The sequence below is a fragment of the Miniopterus natalensis genome, chromosome 13 (genome assembly GCF_054644295.1).
Source record: "Miniopterus natalensis isolate mMinNat1 chromosome 13, mMinNat1.hap1, whole genome shotgun sequence".
In the NCBI taxonomy this organism is placed as follows: Eukaryota; Metazoa; Chordata; class Mammalia; order Chiroptera; family Miniopteridae; genus Miniopterus; species Miniopterus natalensis.
The window spans coordinates 15,164,553-15,177,465 of record NC_142093.1 but is presented as its reverse complement, the minus strand read 5'-3'; the positions used below and the strand labels follow the sequence as shown (position 1 = coordinate 15,177,465).

General features: G+C 46.9%; 1 protein-coding gene across 10 annotated transcripts in view; it reads right to left on the bottom strand.

The window, feature by feature from the left end:
* The window catches only part of LTBP1 (latent transforming growth factor beta binding protein 1), a 313,293-nt gene that overhangs the window by 18,563 nt on the left and 281,817 nt on the right, over nucleotides 1-12,913 (bottom strand). For all 10 annotated transcript variants that reach the window (XM_087823460.1, XM_087823461.1, XM_087823462.1 and 7 more), the window contains 5 exons: nucleotides 9,360-9,536; nucleotides 8,458-8,544; nucleotides 6,311-6,439; nucleotides 5,494-5,634; nucleotides 4,381-4,551 (listed from right to left, as the gene is read on the bottom strand). In XM_087823460.1, the coding sequence (XP_087679586.1) occupies nucleotides 4,381-4,551; nucleotides 5,494-5,634; nucleotides 6,311-6,439; nucleotides 8,458-8,544; nucleotides 9,360-9,536 (705 nt within the window). The remainder of the gene's footprint in view (nucleotides 1-4,380; nucleotides 4,552-5,493; nucleotides 5,635-6,310; nucleotides 6,440-8,457; nucleotides 8,545-9,359; nucleotides 9,537-12,913) is intronic.

Sequence of the window (12,913 nt, the reverse complement as noted above, 5' to 3'; positions counted from 1 at the left end):
TGTTGTTTTTTGCCTTTTAAAAAAATTAGGATTAGACATAATTCTGTATTACAATCTATAGATATGTCTCCTTAAAAAAAAAAAAAAGGCTGTATAGTATTTTCCACTGTACGGGTGAACCAAAAATTATCAACCAGTTCCCTACTGAGAGACGTGATTTCAACTTTTTCTTATGCTGTAATGGTTATATTTTTATTCCTGGCAGTCAAGTCCAAGGCTAATCTGTATTCCCAGAACTAGAAGTTTTTTCAGTCAAATATATCTGTTCTCTCAGCAGAACAGAGAGGGCCCATGCCTCTGCATCCCACTCAATGCCCTTGTTTTACAAAACTTTTTAAACATGTACCAGTTTCTTTTGTGGCACTTCTGTTTCCTTCGAGATTTTTTTTAAAAACAGCTCTCACCTTTCAATGCCTGACTTTCATTAAGAATCCTTAGGGTTTTGGAATACTACGCAGCTGTAAAGAGAGGATCTTGTACCCTTTGGGACAGTATGGATGGACCTGGAGAAAATTATGCTAAGTGAAATAAGCCAGGCAGAGAAAGACAAACATCACATGATCTCGCTTATATGTGGAACCTAAAGAACATAAACTGATGAGCAGAATAGATTCAATGACATGGAAGCATAGATGAGACTGACGAATGTCAGAGGGATGGAGGAGGGCGGGTGGGTGGAGGGAGAGAGAGTAACTGAAGAATTTATATGCACAACCGAAGGACACGGACGATGGTGGGGAGAAGGACTGCCGAGGGGGATGGGACGGGGTGGAACGGGTCACTGGGGAGAAAAAGGGACATTTGTAGTATTTTAAACAAACTAACAAAAAATACTTAGGGTTAGAACACCTGTGATGCAGTACATTAACCACCTATAGGTGGCACTCTCCCAACACGCTAAGCTTCCCATAGAGAAAATTTAACTTCAAAATTTTAGATCAAGACTTTCTCAAGTCATTAGGTTCAATTTACTTACACTAAGTCTAATTATTTTAATAATTTACTTAAAAGAAGTATAATTATTTTAACACGATAAAATACTGGGTACTTTAGATTCCAGTGTTTAAATGTGTCTAATTTTCTTTCATTTACAAGTCAATAGGTTTTTATTCCCATGAGATAATGGCACCCTACGTATCTTGTAATCCATAGGTACATTTTCCAGAAATTTTAATTTTATACTTTTAAAAGTGTCGACAAAAGCATTAAAAACTCATTTTAGATATGGGCAAGGGTTGTCAACAATTTCAGTTATCAAGAATTAATGACTTGCTTTAATCCAGTAAATCATCACATTTCTATTATCTACTAAGCCCATCAGTGTGCTAAACTCGGATGTAACGGATGAGGCCCCACCTCTCATCTTGCTAAACTGACTGCCTGGCTCTAAAGACATAGATTTTTTCTTCTCTAGGCACACAATGCATGAGAAGCTTTAAAAATCTCAGCTTCCACTTTTCACTTGGCTACTTTTATATTCTAAGGGATACTATTTACCTAAGATGAGCTCTGAGACCTCGAGGCGGGAGGCTGGGGAAAACTGAATCGGCGAGGATTCGTGGCGGTTGGGCCAGGCTGCCGGGACCGGAGCCTGCCGCTCGCCGGTGATGACCACGCCAGGGAACAGCCTCCTTACCTCAGTCACCCTCCTAGAGAAGGAGGCAACTATGCCCCTGCCTCAGGGCATGGCTTGGAGAATGAAATTATCTTAATAGGTGGGAAGCATTTTGAACAGCGCCTGGTACGATGCTGTATACAACCCAGCTATCGTCACTGATGGCTACGGTGGAGACAGAAAACCAACCTACAGAAAACCCAACAAGCTCCACCAAAGATTTCAAAGTTCTGACACTCCTGTGACTGTCTTCCAGCACGGCGCTGAAAGTCCCCAGAAAGACCAAGCATAACCACCCTCTCTCATCTACGCTGCGGGTGCAACGGTCTGCTCTTCCTGACTTGGTGTCTTCCAAACGGCTTTTCCCCCCGAGGCTGGCATGACATCGGGATGAAGGGCTCAGGTGTGAGGTCCCCCCAGCAGTTCAGCCCCCCCCCAGGCCTGCAGAAGCCGCGGAGGGGAGGCCGTCGGTGTGCGACCACTTCAACAAACTGCCCACTGTGGCATCTGCAGTGCCACCCTCAATGGCCCGGAACCTTCTCCTGATGCCCAGGCTGGCCTCCAAGACTCCAGCTGAGGACTGGAATGAAGTCCTGAGCACCCCCAGAAGTGTACTGACTGATGCAGCCATGCAGGTCTCACATCCGGTTACCCCGACACCACCCATCCCCCTGCACTCGCTCCCCTGCCTGCGGCTCCAACCCGCAGGACGCCATCTGACTCCAGAGGACACTAGCTAGGAGCCACTCGCCGCCTCCAGCTCCCAGCTCTCTCAGACGTAGCCGCAGCCTCCGCAAGAGTTGGTGCCCGGGGCCTGCTGGACCAGAAGTGCGAAAGCCTGCTCCGGAGCCAACGCTTCACGCTGCACTTCCATGCTCAAAGCTGACGACGAGGGCTGCGATTTACCCCCAATTCCTCCGGCCCTGTTCCCATCAGTAACTGACTGCTCCCCACAGCAGTGCTGCTCCCAGGGAAACGGGGAGGTTCAGCCGGCAGGCTGGGCGCAGCCGGAGCCTGCAGAAACAGGCATGGTGCTTCCTCAGCTATCAGGATGCCCACGGACAGCATACTGTAAAAGGCTCAGTGACAGAAACGATGAGCAAACCAGTTTTAAAACTCACACACTTTGCTTCCTCTTTGGAAAAGTAGTAACGACACTAGAGCCGGTTCTGATAAAATCAAGGTGGATGCTGTCAGATGTCTCGAGAACGCTGCTCGTGGGGCCTGAGGACCAGCAGCCGCCTCACCTTGGGACTGTTAGGAAGGCAGACGCCTCCCTGTTTTCTGATAAGAGCTCCGGGTAACTGGCATTCCCATTCACGTTTACGAAGCAATGGTCTAGAGGAGGACATTCTATATGAGAACAATTTTTTCTGCATTTGTCTACCCTTAATTCATGTTCAGATGCTATTAGGCAACTGTAGGTTTTACAGGATCCCTGCATTTCAGACCCATCTGAAAATGCACTGGACCGCAGCCACCTGGCAGGAAGAGCAAGAGCTGCTAATATCCCCTTCTTGCCCATCTGACAGAAACGAGTTTAAAGACCGAACATCCAGGGGCAGAAGGGTACAAGGAAAGCGGCTTTTCAAACACTGACGTGAGTGTCAAATTTGCACAATATTTTTAGAAAGGAATATAAGACATTTATTATTATAATGTAAAATGCATCCTGATATAACAGACATTAAAATGCAAAAAAAGTGGCTTGTGGCCTCTGGTGGATGCCATCAAGTGCAAGATACCCGCAATTTCAGAGATGCTGAAGAGTAGAACAAAACACAAAGCGTGCCTTAGATCAAAGATACGGATTTCCGTTTAAAATATTCTCTTAAATGCAAATATATAACAATAACTAACGTGTGGAGAAAAAGGCTTGGAAGCTGCATTCTAATTAAATTAAAAGGCAACGCATTTCCCCCTTTCAAGCAGTTCTTCCCCTCCTGACCGTCCTGAGAATTGGTTCGTGATGAAATCGTTCACTTTGTTACACACGCAGCGTTTTTCTAGCTTCGACAAACTGATCTTATCGTCGAAGAGAAAATGATACGCCAGCCAGGGCCGCGTGCTTTCCTCTGACGAGGGGGAAGCAGCTGCGGCGGTGAGCAGAGGGCAGCCACCGCGTACAGCCCGCCGGCTGCACGCAGCCCAGCCCGGAGCCCCGGCGGCCCCGGCCGGTCCTCCCCCAGCCCGAGGACAGGGCACGGAGCCCAGGGCTCAGCCCGCTGCGCCCTCCCCAGCTGACCAAAGGTTTAACCCCAGGCCGAGGCTGAAAGGAGAGGAGATTCGTTCAACTACGTTTCCACTTACCTTCCCCCTCTTCCTTTACGGGTCTAACCCCTTCTCTTTCTCCCAAAGAGGCTGACGTAAAAATTTGAAGACTTTTATCGTCTAATTTTGTATAGTCTCTAATGCTTTTTTGCTCTAAGTAGAAAGTGAGAAATGAGGAAGGTTGTCAGAAAAAAACAGTATCAGGAAACATGGAGCCTAAAGACCTCCGCCACCAACCGCTAAGCTGCCCTGTTTCTTTGGGTCATTTATCGGCCTCCGGGGAAATGGAAAGAGGGTCCGGACAGGAGGTAAACCAGAAGCCAGGCGGTTCTGGGATGCTGCTGGTCCCCTCCTGACACACACGCCTCTGGAGGAGGCGACGGATCAGAGGTGAAGGGGAAGGCATGTAAGTGAAAGAGTCGTCAGGCTCCGCAGGAGGGCACAGGGACCTGTCCCGAAAGGCCCCCGGCAGAGGGACGAGGGGCAGGGCTCACCTGAGTCCTTCATGGGGCAGAGGGCGCACTGCATGCCCCAGGCCTCGCCATACAGACAGCAGCACTCCGTGTAGGTCGTCTGCTTGCCGACGAGGGGCCGGCTGCACACGTAGTCGTCGCTCAGGTGCTCCCAGCACAGGTCCTGGTACACGTCCGTTTCTTCGATTTGCTCTGAAAGGGAAGGCGTGGGTCCGTGACGACGGCACCGCTGCTCCCGCCTCCCGCACTCCGAGGCCCCGCCTTTGCTCCCCGCTTTCTAAGAGTGACGTCCCAGTAGAGGCCTGACGCCAGCCTGGTCCTCTCCCGGATCGAGCCGCGTCACTTCCACCTGGTGTCACTCCGTCAGCTGAGATCAACCGGCCCCTCGCGCCCCAACGTCACGCCCCGTCCCTGCCTGAATAGCCGCCATCGCTGCGTGAAGCCCCACGGCCTTGCCTGCGCTTTGCATTCCTGGGACCTCTCCTTCTTTCAGTCTTTCCTTTCTCACACTTACCCCTCTGTCAAATCCCACCGTTTCTTTCTACATACTCCTTTTTGGACTCAGGCTTTCTCACCCATTCCACCTGCCAAAGCCTTGGACTAAGTGACACTTCACCCTGGAGTCCTCCATCCCACCCTTTCTACCTTTCAGCTGATTTCAGACGGGCTGATCGATCAGACCAGCTATCATGGCAGATCAGCTCGTGAGGGAGGCACAGGGATTCCTGTCAATGGGCCTCGGGGCTCTCGGGCTCCTTGCTGAACTCTACCCTCTGCTCTGCCCAGCTTCCCCTGGGTCCCCCAGTGCAATCTGGAAACAAAATGACCTTCCCCTGAACCGACACCGTCCTCAGCGGCCTCTGAAGGGTAAGCTGATGCACCTCAGCATGGCACAGCTCTGCCACCTGCTCAGCAGCTGGGGCTACTGCCCACCACATGAGTAGGTTGAGGGTGTTAAATCGCCTGCGTACCAAAGATACACATTTTACAATTTCTCTTAGCATCTCATTTTAACCATTTCAGAAGTACCCACGGAATCAGTTTTCCTCTTTTCCAACAGCTTACATGTGAGTCGAAAGGAAAACCTTAGGACATTTGTCTGGACACAGACGCGCATCTCGCCCCCAAACGCACCGTGTGATTCAGTTGGCCGTACGCATCTCTTCTCCGAAGCATCCAGGACCATCGGATGGGTGCAGAAGCAGTTGTAAGAGCCTTCTGTGTTAATGCACTGGCCATCGATGCAGCTGCTGGGGTCCTGGCACTCATCCATATCTGAAGAGAGAGAAGACTGTTAAAGGAGATCAGTAATCAGTTGCGCCTCAACACTTACCCAGCTTTACACACTGCTCAATTCAGTCCCGATTCCAGGGGCGGCCACAGTGTAGTTAACTACGTGTCATTACCCAAGAGAGGAGCCTGACCATGAAACTGAAGTTGTACAGATTGGGAAAATGACCTTGTCCTGCCGATGCCGACGTTAAATAAGGAAAGAAAACGTTGAGGAGCAGGATATGCTCAGACATGTAAGATGAAATGACTCTAAAATAGTTTTAAAGTTATTTCCTTTTGCTGTGTTTTTCTGCCTAGTGGACATGGTTTTCTGCTTAAGCATTACAGTCTGGGTCAGTGTTTAAAAATGACTCTCACTCGCATGGGATGAGCGATGGCGCAGGAGACTCCCCGGACCGAGAGAGCACGTCACTCAAGCCAGTGACCTGAATTATAATTCCACACTGAATAGTAACCCTTCGTCTGAAATCGAGTCAAACGGCACTATGGAGGCTCTTTACTTTCCTAAGTCTTGCTCACGAAAAAGAGCCATAAAACATTTACTAATCTTTCCAACATATGATTTAGATGCAAAAAAATAGTTTTTGTCCGACACAGCATTGCTTGTTTTCTTCCACCTGGGTATTTCTGCAGCACCCTACGTCCCCTTAGAACTTACCAAAGCACTGCAATTTGACGGGATCGTAGTAGGTCCCTTGCTTACAGTAGCATTCGTAACCGGGCTGGGTGTTCAAACAGAAGCCATTCTTGCAGATTTCTTGTCCAAAAAGCAGGCATTCATCCGCATCTGTGGGGGTGGGGGTGGGGTGGGGGTGGGAAATGGAGCGACAGAAAGACCCGTTAGCTCTGGTCTTTCCGTTAAGAAGCATCTAATCAATATTAATATTCCAAAGATTCTTAAAGATACAGCAACACAAAATTCTTAAAGTTGGGACTAATTCACAGAGGTAGGAACCCAATCGGCTTTGTCTGTGATATTTAAGGAACAAAGTCCAACACGTTATTCGGGGAGGTATATTTGTAAATACGGCTTCTGGGCTGCTCCCTTGTATTTGATGGAACGGTCTCTGAAATTCCACAGTGGCACCGACAACATACTCTGAAGGACATGCGCTTGAAGAAATGTGCGCTTCTATAAATGCATTTTGGCCCATTAATTAGCTGAGATGAGAAGACTATCCCCAGGGGTAAGTTGGAGATAACAGGGACCTCCACCTGATAGGACTGGAAGGATTAAGTGACAGACAGTCCACGTAGAGAACTCAGTATACTCTCTAAAAGCGTTACTTACACCTAAACCGCTGCTATTATTACCATCCTTCTCACATTTTAGAGCTAATGTCACCTGGTCCTTGTTTTAAAAATTGGAGATTCCACAGGTGAATTGCTCCAAGTCATACAGCTGGAAAATGGCAAAGCCAAGTCCAAATAGGTGGCTGTTTGGATCTGAACCTACTAGTCTTCCAACCATTTACAGCGCTGCTAAGACAGGGAGAGGAGGAACTTTATTTTTCTACAAAAAAGGGGATGACTTTGTGGTGAAATCAGGGCTTCACCCCAAAATATAAAGTGAGATTTAATTATGTCCCTGCAAACATGGAGTATATAATATTTGTGAACTTGAAAAACCATTAAACACGTATCACTAACCGAGTCTTGTTATTTAATTGGACTAAATCATAGATTTAAAAAACACATATGGAATTTCTTACCCAGCTACTGAATTATACCAAATTATTAAAACACTATTTTTCCAAAAAAGATGAACAATAAAAAAATGTTTTTAGTCTGTTTTCCATCCACTTAGCAGTTTTCGATATTAAACTTTACAGAAAAAAAAAAATCACTTTATATATAAAAAGACTTAATATCTCTATCGTGAAAATGTCAGAAGTGAGTGGTTAATGAGGAAACATTCACACGTGTGGTTTAAATTTCACCCAAATAAAAAGGCTGCACTTTACTTTAGAATCACAGACTAATAGCACTGAAGATATCGAACACACCAACGTCCGCTCCCTTCTTTTCCAGTCCTTACTATGAATCTGTGGCCATAAATAAGAGGTCCTGACAATAGAAGGATGAGTTCTAAAGAAGCCAGGCTGTTAGCTCTGTTGATGACCATTGAAGACCAACATATTGGCCCCAGACAGTTTCGCTCAGTGGTTAGAGCCTCGGCCTGCGGACTGAAGGGTCTCGGGTTCGATTCCAGGCAAAGGCACAAACCTCAGTTGCAGGCTCAGTCCCCGTCCCAGTCGGGACGTGTGTGAGGCAGCCAATCGATGTGTATCTCTCTCATCAATGTTTCTCTCTCTCTCTCTCTCCTCCCTCCACTCTCTCTGAAAAGCAATGGGAAAAATATCCTCAGGCAAAGATTCAAAAAAAAAGGTCACCATGATGATAAAATTTACTGTCGTAACATAAAATGTCTAACATGCTTCTGGAATAAAAGAATACATTTATTAAGTACAGAATTCTGTGTTTGGCACTTTTACATATATTATCTCATTTAATCCTCATGATAACTTTTGAGACACCGTTCCCATCTCAGAGCTGCAAACTCGGAAGGTTGTGTGACGTCCCGCGGCCACCAGCCTTAGGCCACACAGCCCTAAGTGTTCTGACTCCCAGGCCACGCACGGCTCTGCCCGGACCCACAGGGACTTCCCTCGAAGGGCAGGATAAAGGCTTTGTAACCAGTTTCCAGGGCGCGAAAGAACTGCAATTCTGCCTAACCCGGCCATGCTTTTATTCGAATGCCTGGTGTTCACACACATTGCGAATCCGTTCCTGCTGGATTCTGACCTTTATAGTCCCTGCCACCATCTTCGTAAGAGGATTCTCCAGTGGGGACAAAGCCTTTTCCTCTAGGACACATTTCAGTGAATTCAGCTGATTTCAGGAGAGATGAGAAAAAAAAGAAAGAAGTTAAAAAGAGGAAAACATCAACATTTCCCATGAATGTGCATTGTATCGCATTTTATCTTATTACTATTTTTAACTTGTTGACAGTATTATCGCCGTCTGTCATTTCCCCCACTCTTGCCCCCTCCACCCAGCCCCCGTCCCACCCCAGGACTCAGCAGCTTTAAAGTACAAATTTTGCCATCCAATTCAGGCAAATAAATTCAGTACAATCTCAAAAATTATGGATTAGGTGCAACCCCCCACCCCCCCAAAAAAACTAATGACTTCAAAGGTTTATTTATAATTTTTTAAAAAACCTTCCTAGTTCACCCATATTTTACCTACCCATGTTTTACTTGGTGTTATGACTTACTTCTCCATTACTGTGGTCTCTAGCATTTTAACGTTTTAATAGGAATCCATCAAGCGAAATCTTAGCTTAAACATGCAATCCCTAGTTATGGATCACGCTGTGTCGTCGTGAAAAAAAAAAAAAAAAAAAGATTGGTTTCCATTTTTAAAAATGGAATAAAACTGAACTATCCTCCTGCCAAATATAATACTGAACCTCACTGTAACGGCACAGTCGGCGATGGAAAGAACTCTAGGAATTCACCCTGAGGTGGGATGAAAGTGCTTTTTCCAGATCTGAATGGAACTCACTATCGGGGGATCTCCCTCGGATTCCGAGCCCGGCACCACCAGCGGGCGTCAGCATGGCCAAGCTCTACCGCGGTGGCCCGAGAGAGACGCTCCACCGCCCCGGGGACAGGGCCAGCCGCCGCTGCGCGGGTGCTTACCGGTGCCCAGCACCGGGCAGGGGAAGATCTCGCAGTTGTCGCCCCACCCGGCCCCGGAGGTGCAGCAGCACTCCCGTTTGGTGACGTTGGGGGCCAGCACGTTGTCGCAGAGGCTGGCGTCGTTGAGGTTGTAGTAGCACTCCTTCTTCTCTTCTCCGGGCTGCTCTACCTCCACGTCTAAACAGGGCGGACAAAGCAGAGGGTTGACGGGACACATCGGATCTACCGGTCGCACGACACAGGAGAGGACACAGTGATCAAAGGACCGGATGCGACAGGAGCATTTCATTCACAGAAAGCCGCTCCCCACTGCCAGGGGCTCCTCCGCCGCGGGGTGCGTGCGCTGGGATCCCGACTCTGGTGGCTGCCTCCCGCTCCCCAAGAGCGCCAATCTGTCAAGATCATTTCCTTCTACGTGAACCGATTACTTTACTCTTGCACACTTGGCTGTGAGCAGAGTTTCCATACTTGCTCTCTTGCCAAACACAGGGCCATTCTTTACGGAGCTGTAACACCTACTTAAATCAATGAAAATTTTCCCCAACACTTGACCAGAGACGTGAGGCCACCACATCATATTTAACCCTCGGATGGTTATTGGAATCCACCACGCCCCCAGTCTCTCCTGAACAGAACAAAGCAGAAGATGGTCACCAGAAAAAGCACTGCAGGAACCTGGAATCTGGGAAGGGACCTTTCACTACTGAAAATCTAACTAGTTAAAAGGCTACAAATACAAGGCTCTGAATGAAATAGTGAGTGTCAGGTGAGGCTCAAGGTAGAATTTCAAGGCTGGGCTCTAGTCCTGGCTCAAGGGTGAACTAGAGGAAAATACGTTCTACCAGACTCAGTGTAACTCACTGTGACAGAGACGGATGAAGTGATGCGACAGAATTCAAATGATAACAACATAATCCACCTGCTCTTAGATAACACCAGACATGATTTCATCCCATCGGATTTGAAGTCATGAACCAGTTTGCGCTTTTAAGAAATGATCAATATTTTGTGACTAGACTTGGCAAGTGATCTACTCCCTTCCCTGCCATATACCATGAAGTTCAAATTACGGCCTATGGTCCAGTTAGAATTTATTCAGTTTTTATTTTGTGATATATCAGATAAGAAGCTTACTACCACCATCACGACTACTTAATTCTAAGGAAAGTTTTTCAGAATTCTGCTGTTTCTAGATTCTTGGACCCAAAGAAACTGTAGGGACAAAGGGAAACATTTGCGAGTGAGGATAAGACTTTAATGTCAACACTTAACCTTTTATTTTTTTGAAGTTGTTAGATAATTATATTAGGAAAATATAAGGAGTTATTGGCACAATAGCTTCCTATATATTTCTTTTGGCAGCGTCAGGCTGACCGTGGATCTTGATTAATATACCAAATATCAAAGGTGTTTTTAAAATATAAGCTCATAAAATTCTCGGAAAAGCTGCCGCCCTCTCTTTCCCCTTCTGGCCTTAAAAATGAGCAAGGCGGCAAACAAGCCTTTAACATACACTCCCTCTCACAGGGTATCCGGGGAACGGAAAAGATCCCTCGCACGCCTGCGTCTGGCCCCTTCTCGGATTATTCTGTCTGACAGATTTCAGCTTGGACTCTTACGTTTGTGTTAATAGCTGATGACAAATTCAAACCTAGAACAAGTGTCCAGGAAAAAAACTGAAATGCTGATTCCCAAGAAGCAGCTCATGAAGTGGTTTGAAATCATTCCCTCCCGTGTGAAGTTGGATGAAACCTGCCACATCCCTCATCTCATCTAGCTTCGCACGTGTGCCAAGGACGGCACTGTGCCTGGCCCACGCCTGTGCAAGGCCCACGCCCGTGCAAGGCCCGCGCCCGGGCAAGACCACCGCCGGTTCATTCTCCCCGGGAGGGCTCCGAGCTCTTACCCATGGAGTCACCGGGGAACACTAGGGGTAGGCATTTTAAATTATTATTAGATCAATCATGAACTCCATGGACCATTTCATAAACTTTCCCCCAACTGACACCCTATTACTATTAACAACTCAGCTCAATTATTTTATACAGTTGCCTAAAAATGCAGCTATTAATGAGCGCATTTAGAAATATAAATTAAATCAGCAACACAAGCAGTTTTGCCAGTCGAGTTTACAGTTTGTGCTAAAAGAGGGCCCCGTGACTGTTTTTTTCCCTTGCATATGAAGCTGTAGGTATGTTGTGGTCTGCACTGCAAAAGGAAATACTATACAGTGGCCCAAGAAGACTGCTAGACTCATAGGTAATCAGAAACCGAGGCTTCTAAGTCAAAGCATGTCAGAAATCATATTATATCAAATACCGCTTACTACAATGTTCGTTATCCCCACAGCGCAGAAACTAAGAAATCAAATTATCTTTGCCCCCCCCCTTTTTCGTTGGAAGGAAATTCACAGGTTATTGCACAGGGAAACAATCAATAATATCACTGTATTATTCTGGTTTTACTTTGGTTGTTTCAAGTTTTGCTCTGATTTTTCTTTCCAAGCAGTTTGGAAGCTCAGTGTTTACACAGCTGAAACCGAGGGTCGGTCAGGCCCTCATCCGCGTTTGGAAAGCGAAGCAAATTCTTTTTCTAAAACTGGTCCACAAAGGTCACTCTGTGAAAAGCTACAATTCCCTTTCTTCCTAACCTTTAAATAATTACCTTCCTAGAGCATTTCCCCACCAGGGGAACACTGATCAGTAAATACGTGCAATGGTATTTCTTTAAAGAATCTCTGTAGGAGTTCAGGTCACCGCTGCCAGGGGAGGAATGTTCCTATCGGAAAATAATTTTAAAAGATCAATAGTTATAAAAAGTGCCAAGCATGAAAAAGAATGATTTTTTTTTTCTTAAATACGTTATGAATCAGATTAACCATATTACTTGTCTCATACTACAGACTTCTAAGAAATATTGTACATTGCCCGACTGGGCGTGGCTCAGCGGTAGAGCATCGACCTAGGATCCAGGCGATCACGGTTCGATCCCCGGTCAGGGCACACGCCTGGGCTGCGGGCTCGATCCCCAGAGCGGAGTGTGCAGGAGGCAGCCGATCAGTGACTCTCTCATCACTGATGTGTCTCTCTCCCTCCCTCCCTCTCCCTTCTTCTCTCTGAAATCAATAAAGATATATTTTTTTTAAAAAAAGAAAAAGAAAAAAAGGAATATATTACTTCTCTAGTATTTTCAGACTTGATTTCACAATTTATATGAAGACGTTGGCTTCACATCTGTGTACAGACAGCACTTTGTGTGTTTTAATCCCGGAGGTATGACTGGCGACAAGAAACTGCGTTTTTGGACCTTTCCCACGCGTGCGTTTTTTGGAAGGTTTTACAGGGTAACCCCATGACATGGGACAGACGGTGCAGATCACAGAGCATCCTCTCCTGAGAGCAGCTGAGCCCGGGCCCAACGTCCCTGCTTCGTGCCTCCCTAGACTCCTGAGCGGCTCAGCTTCCCGCGGCCCCACCAGCACGCATCTGTCTCGCTTCGCGTCTTTTCTGTTTGGGCCAGAGGGGAGGGGCAGCGGGCCGTTCCCGCAGGTGCGA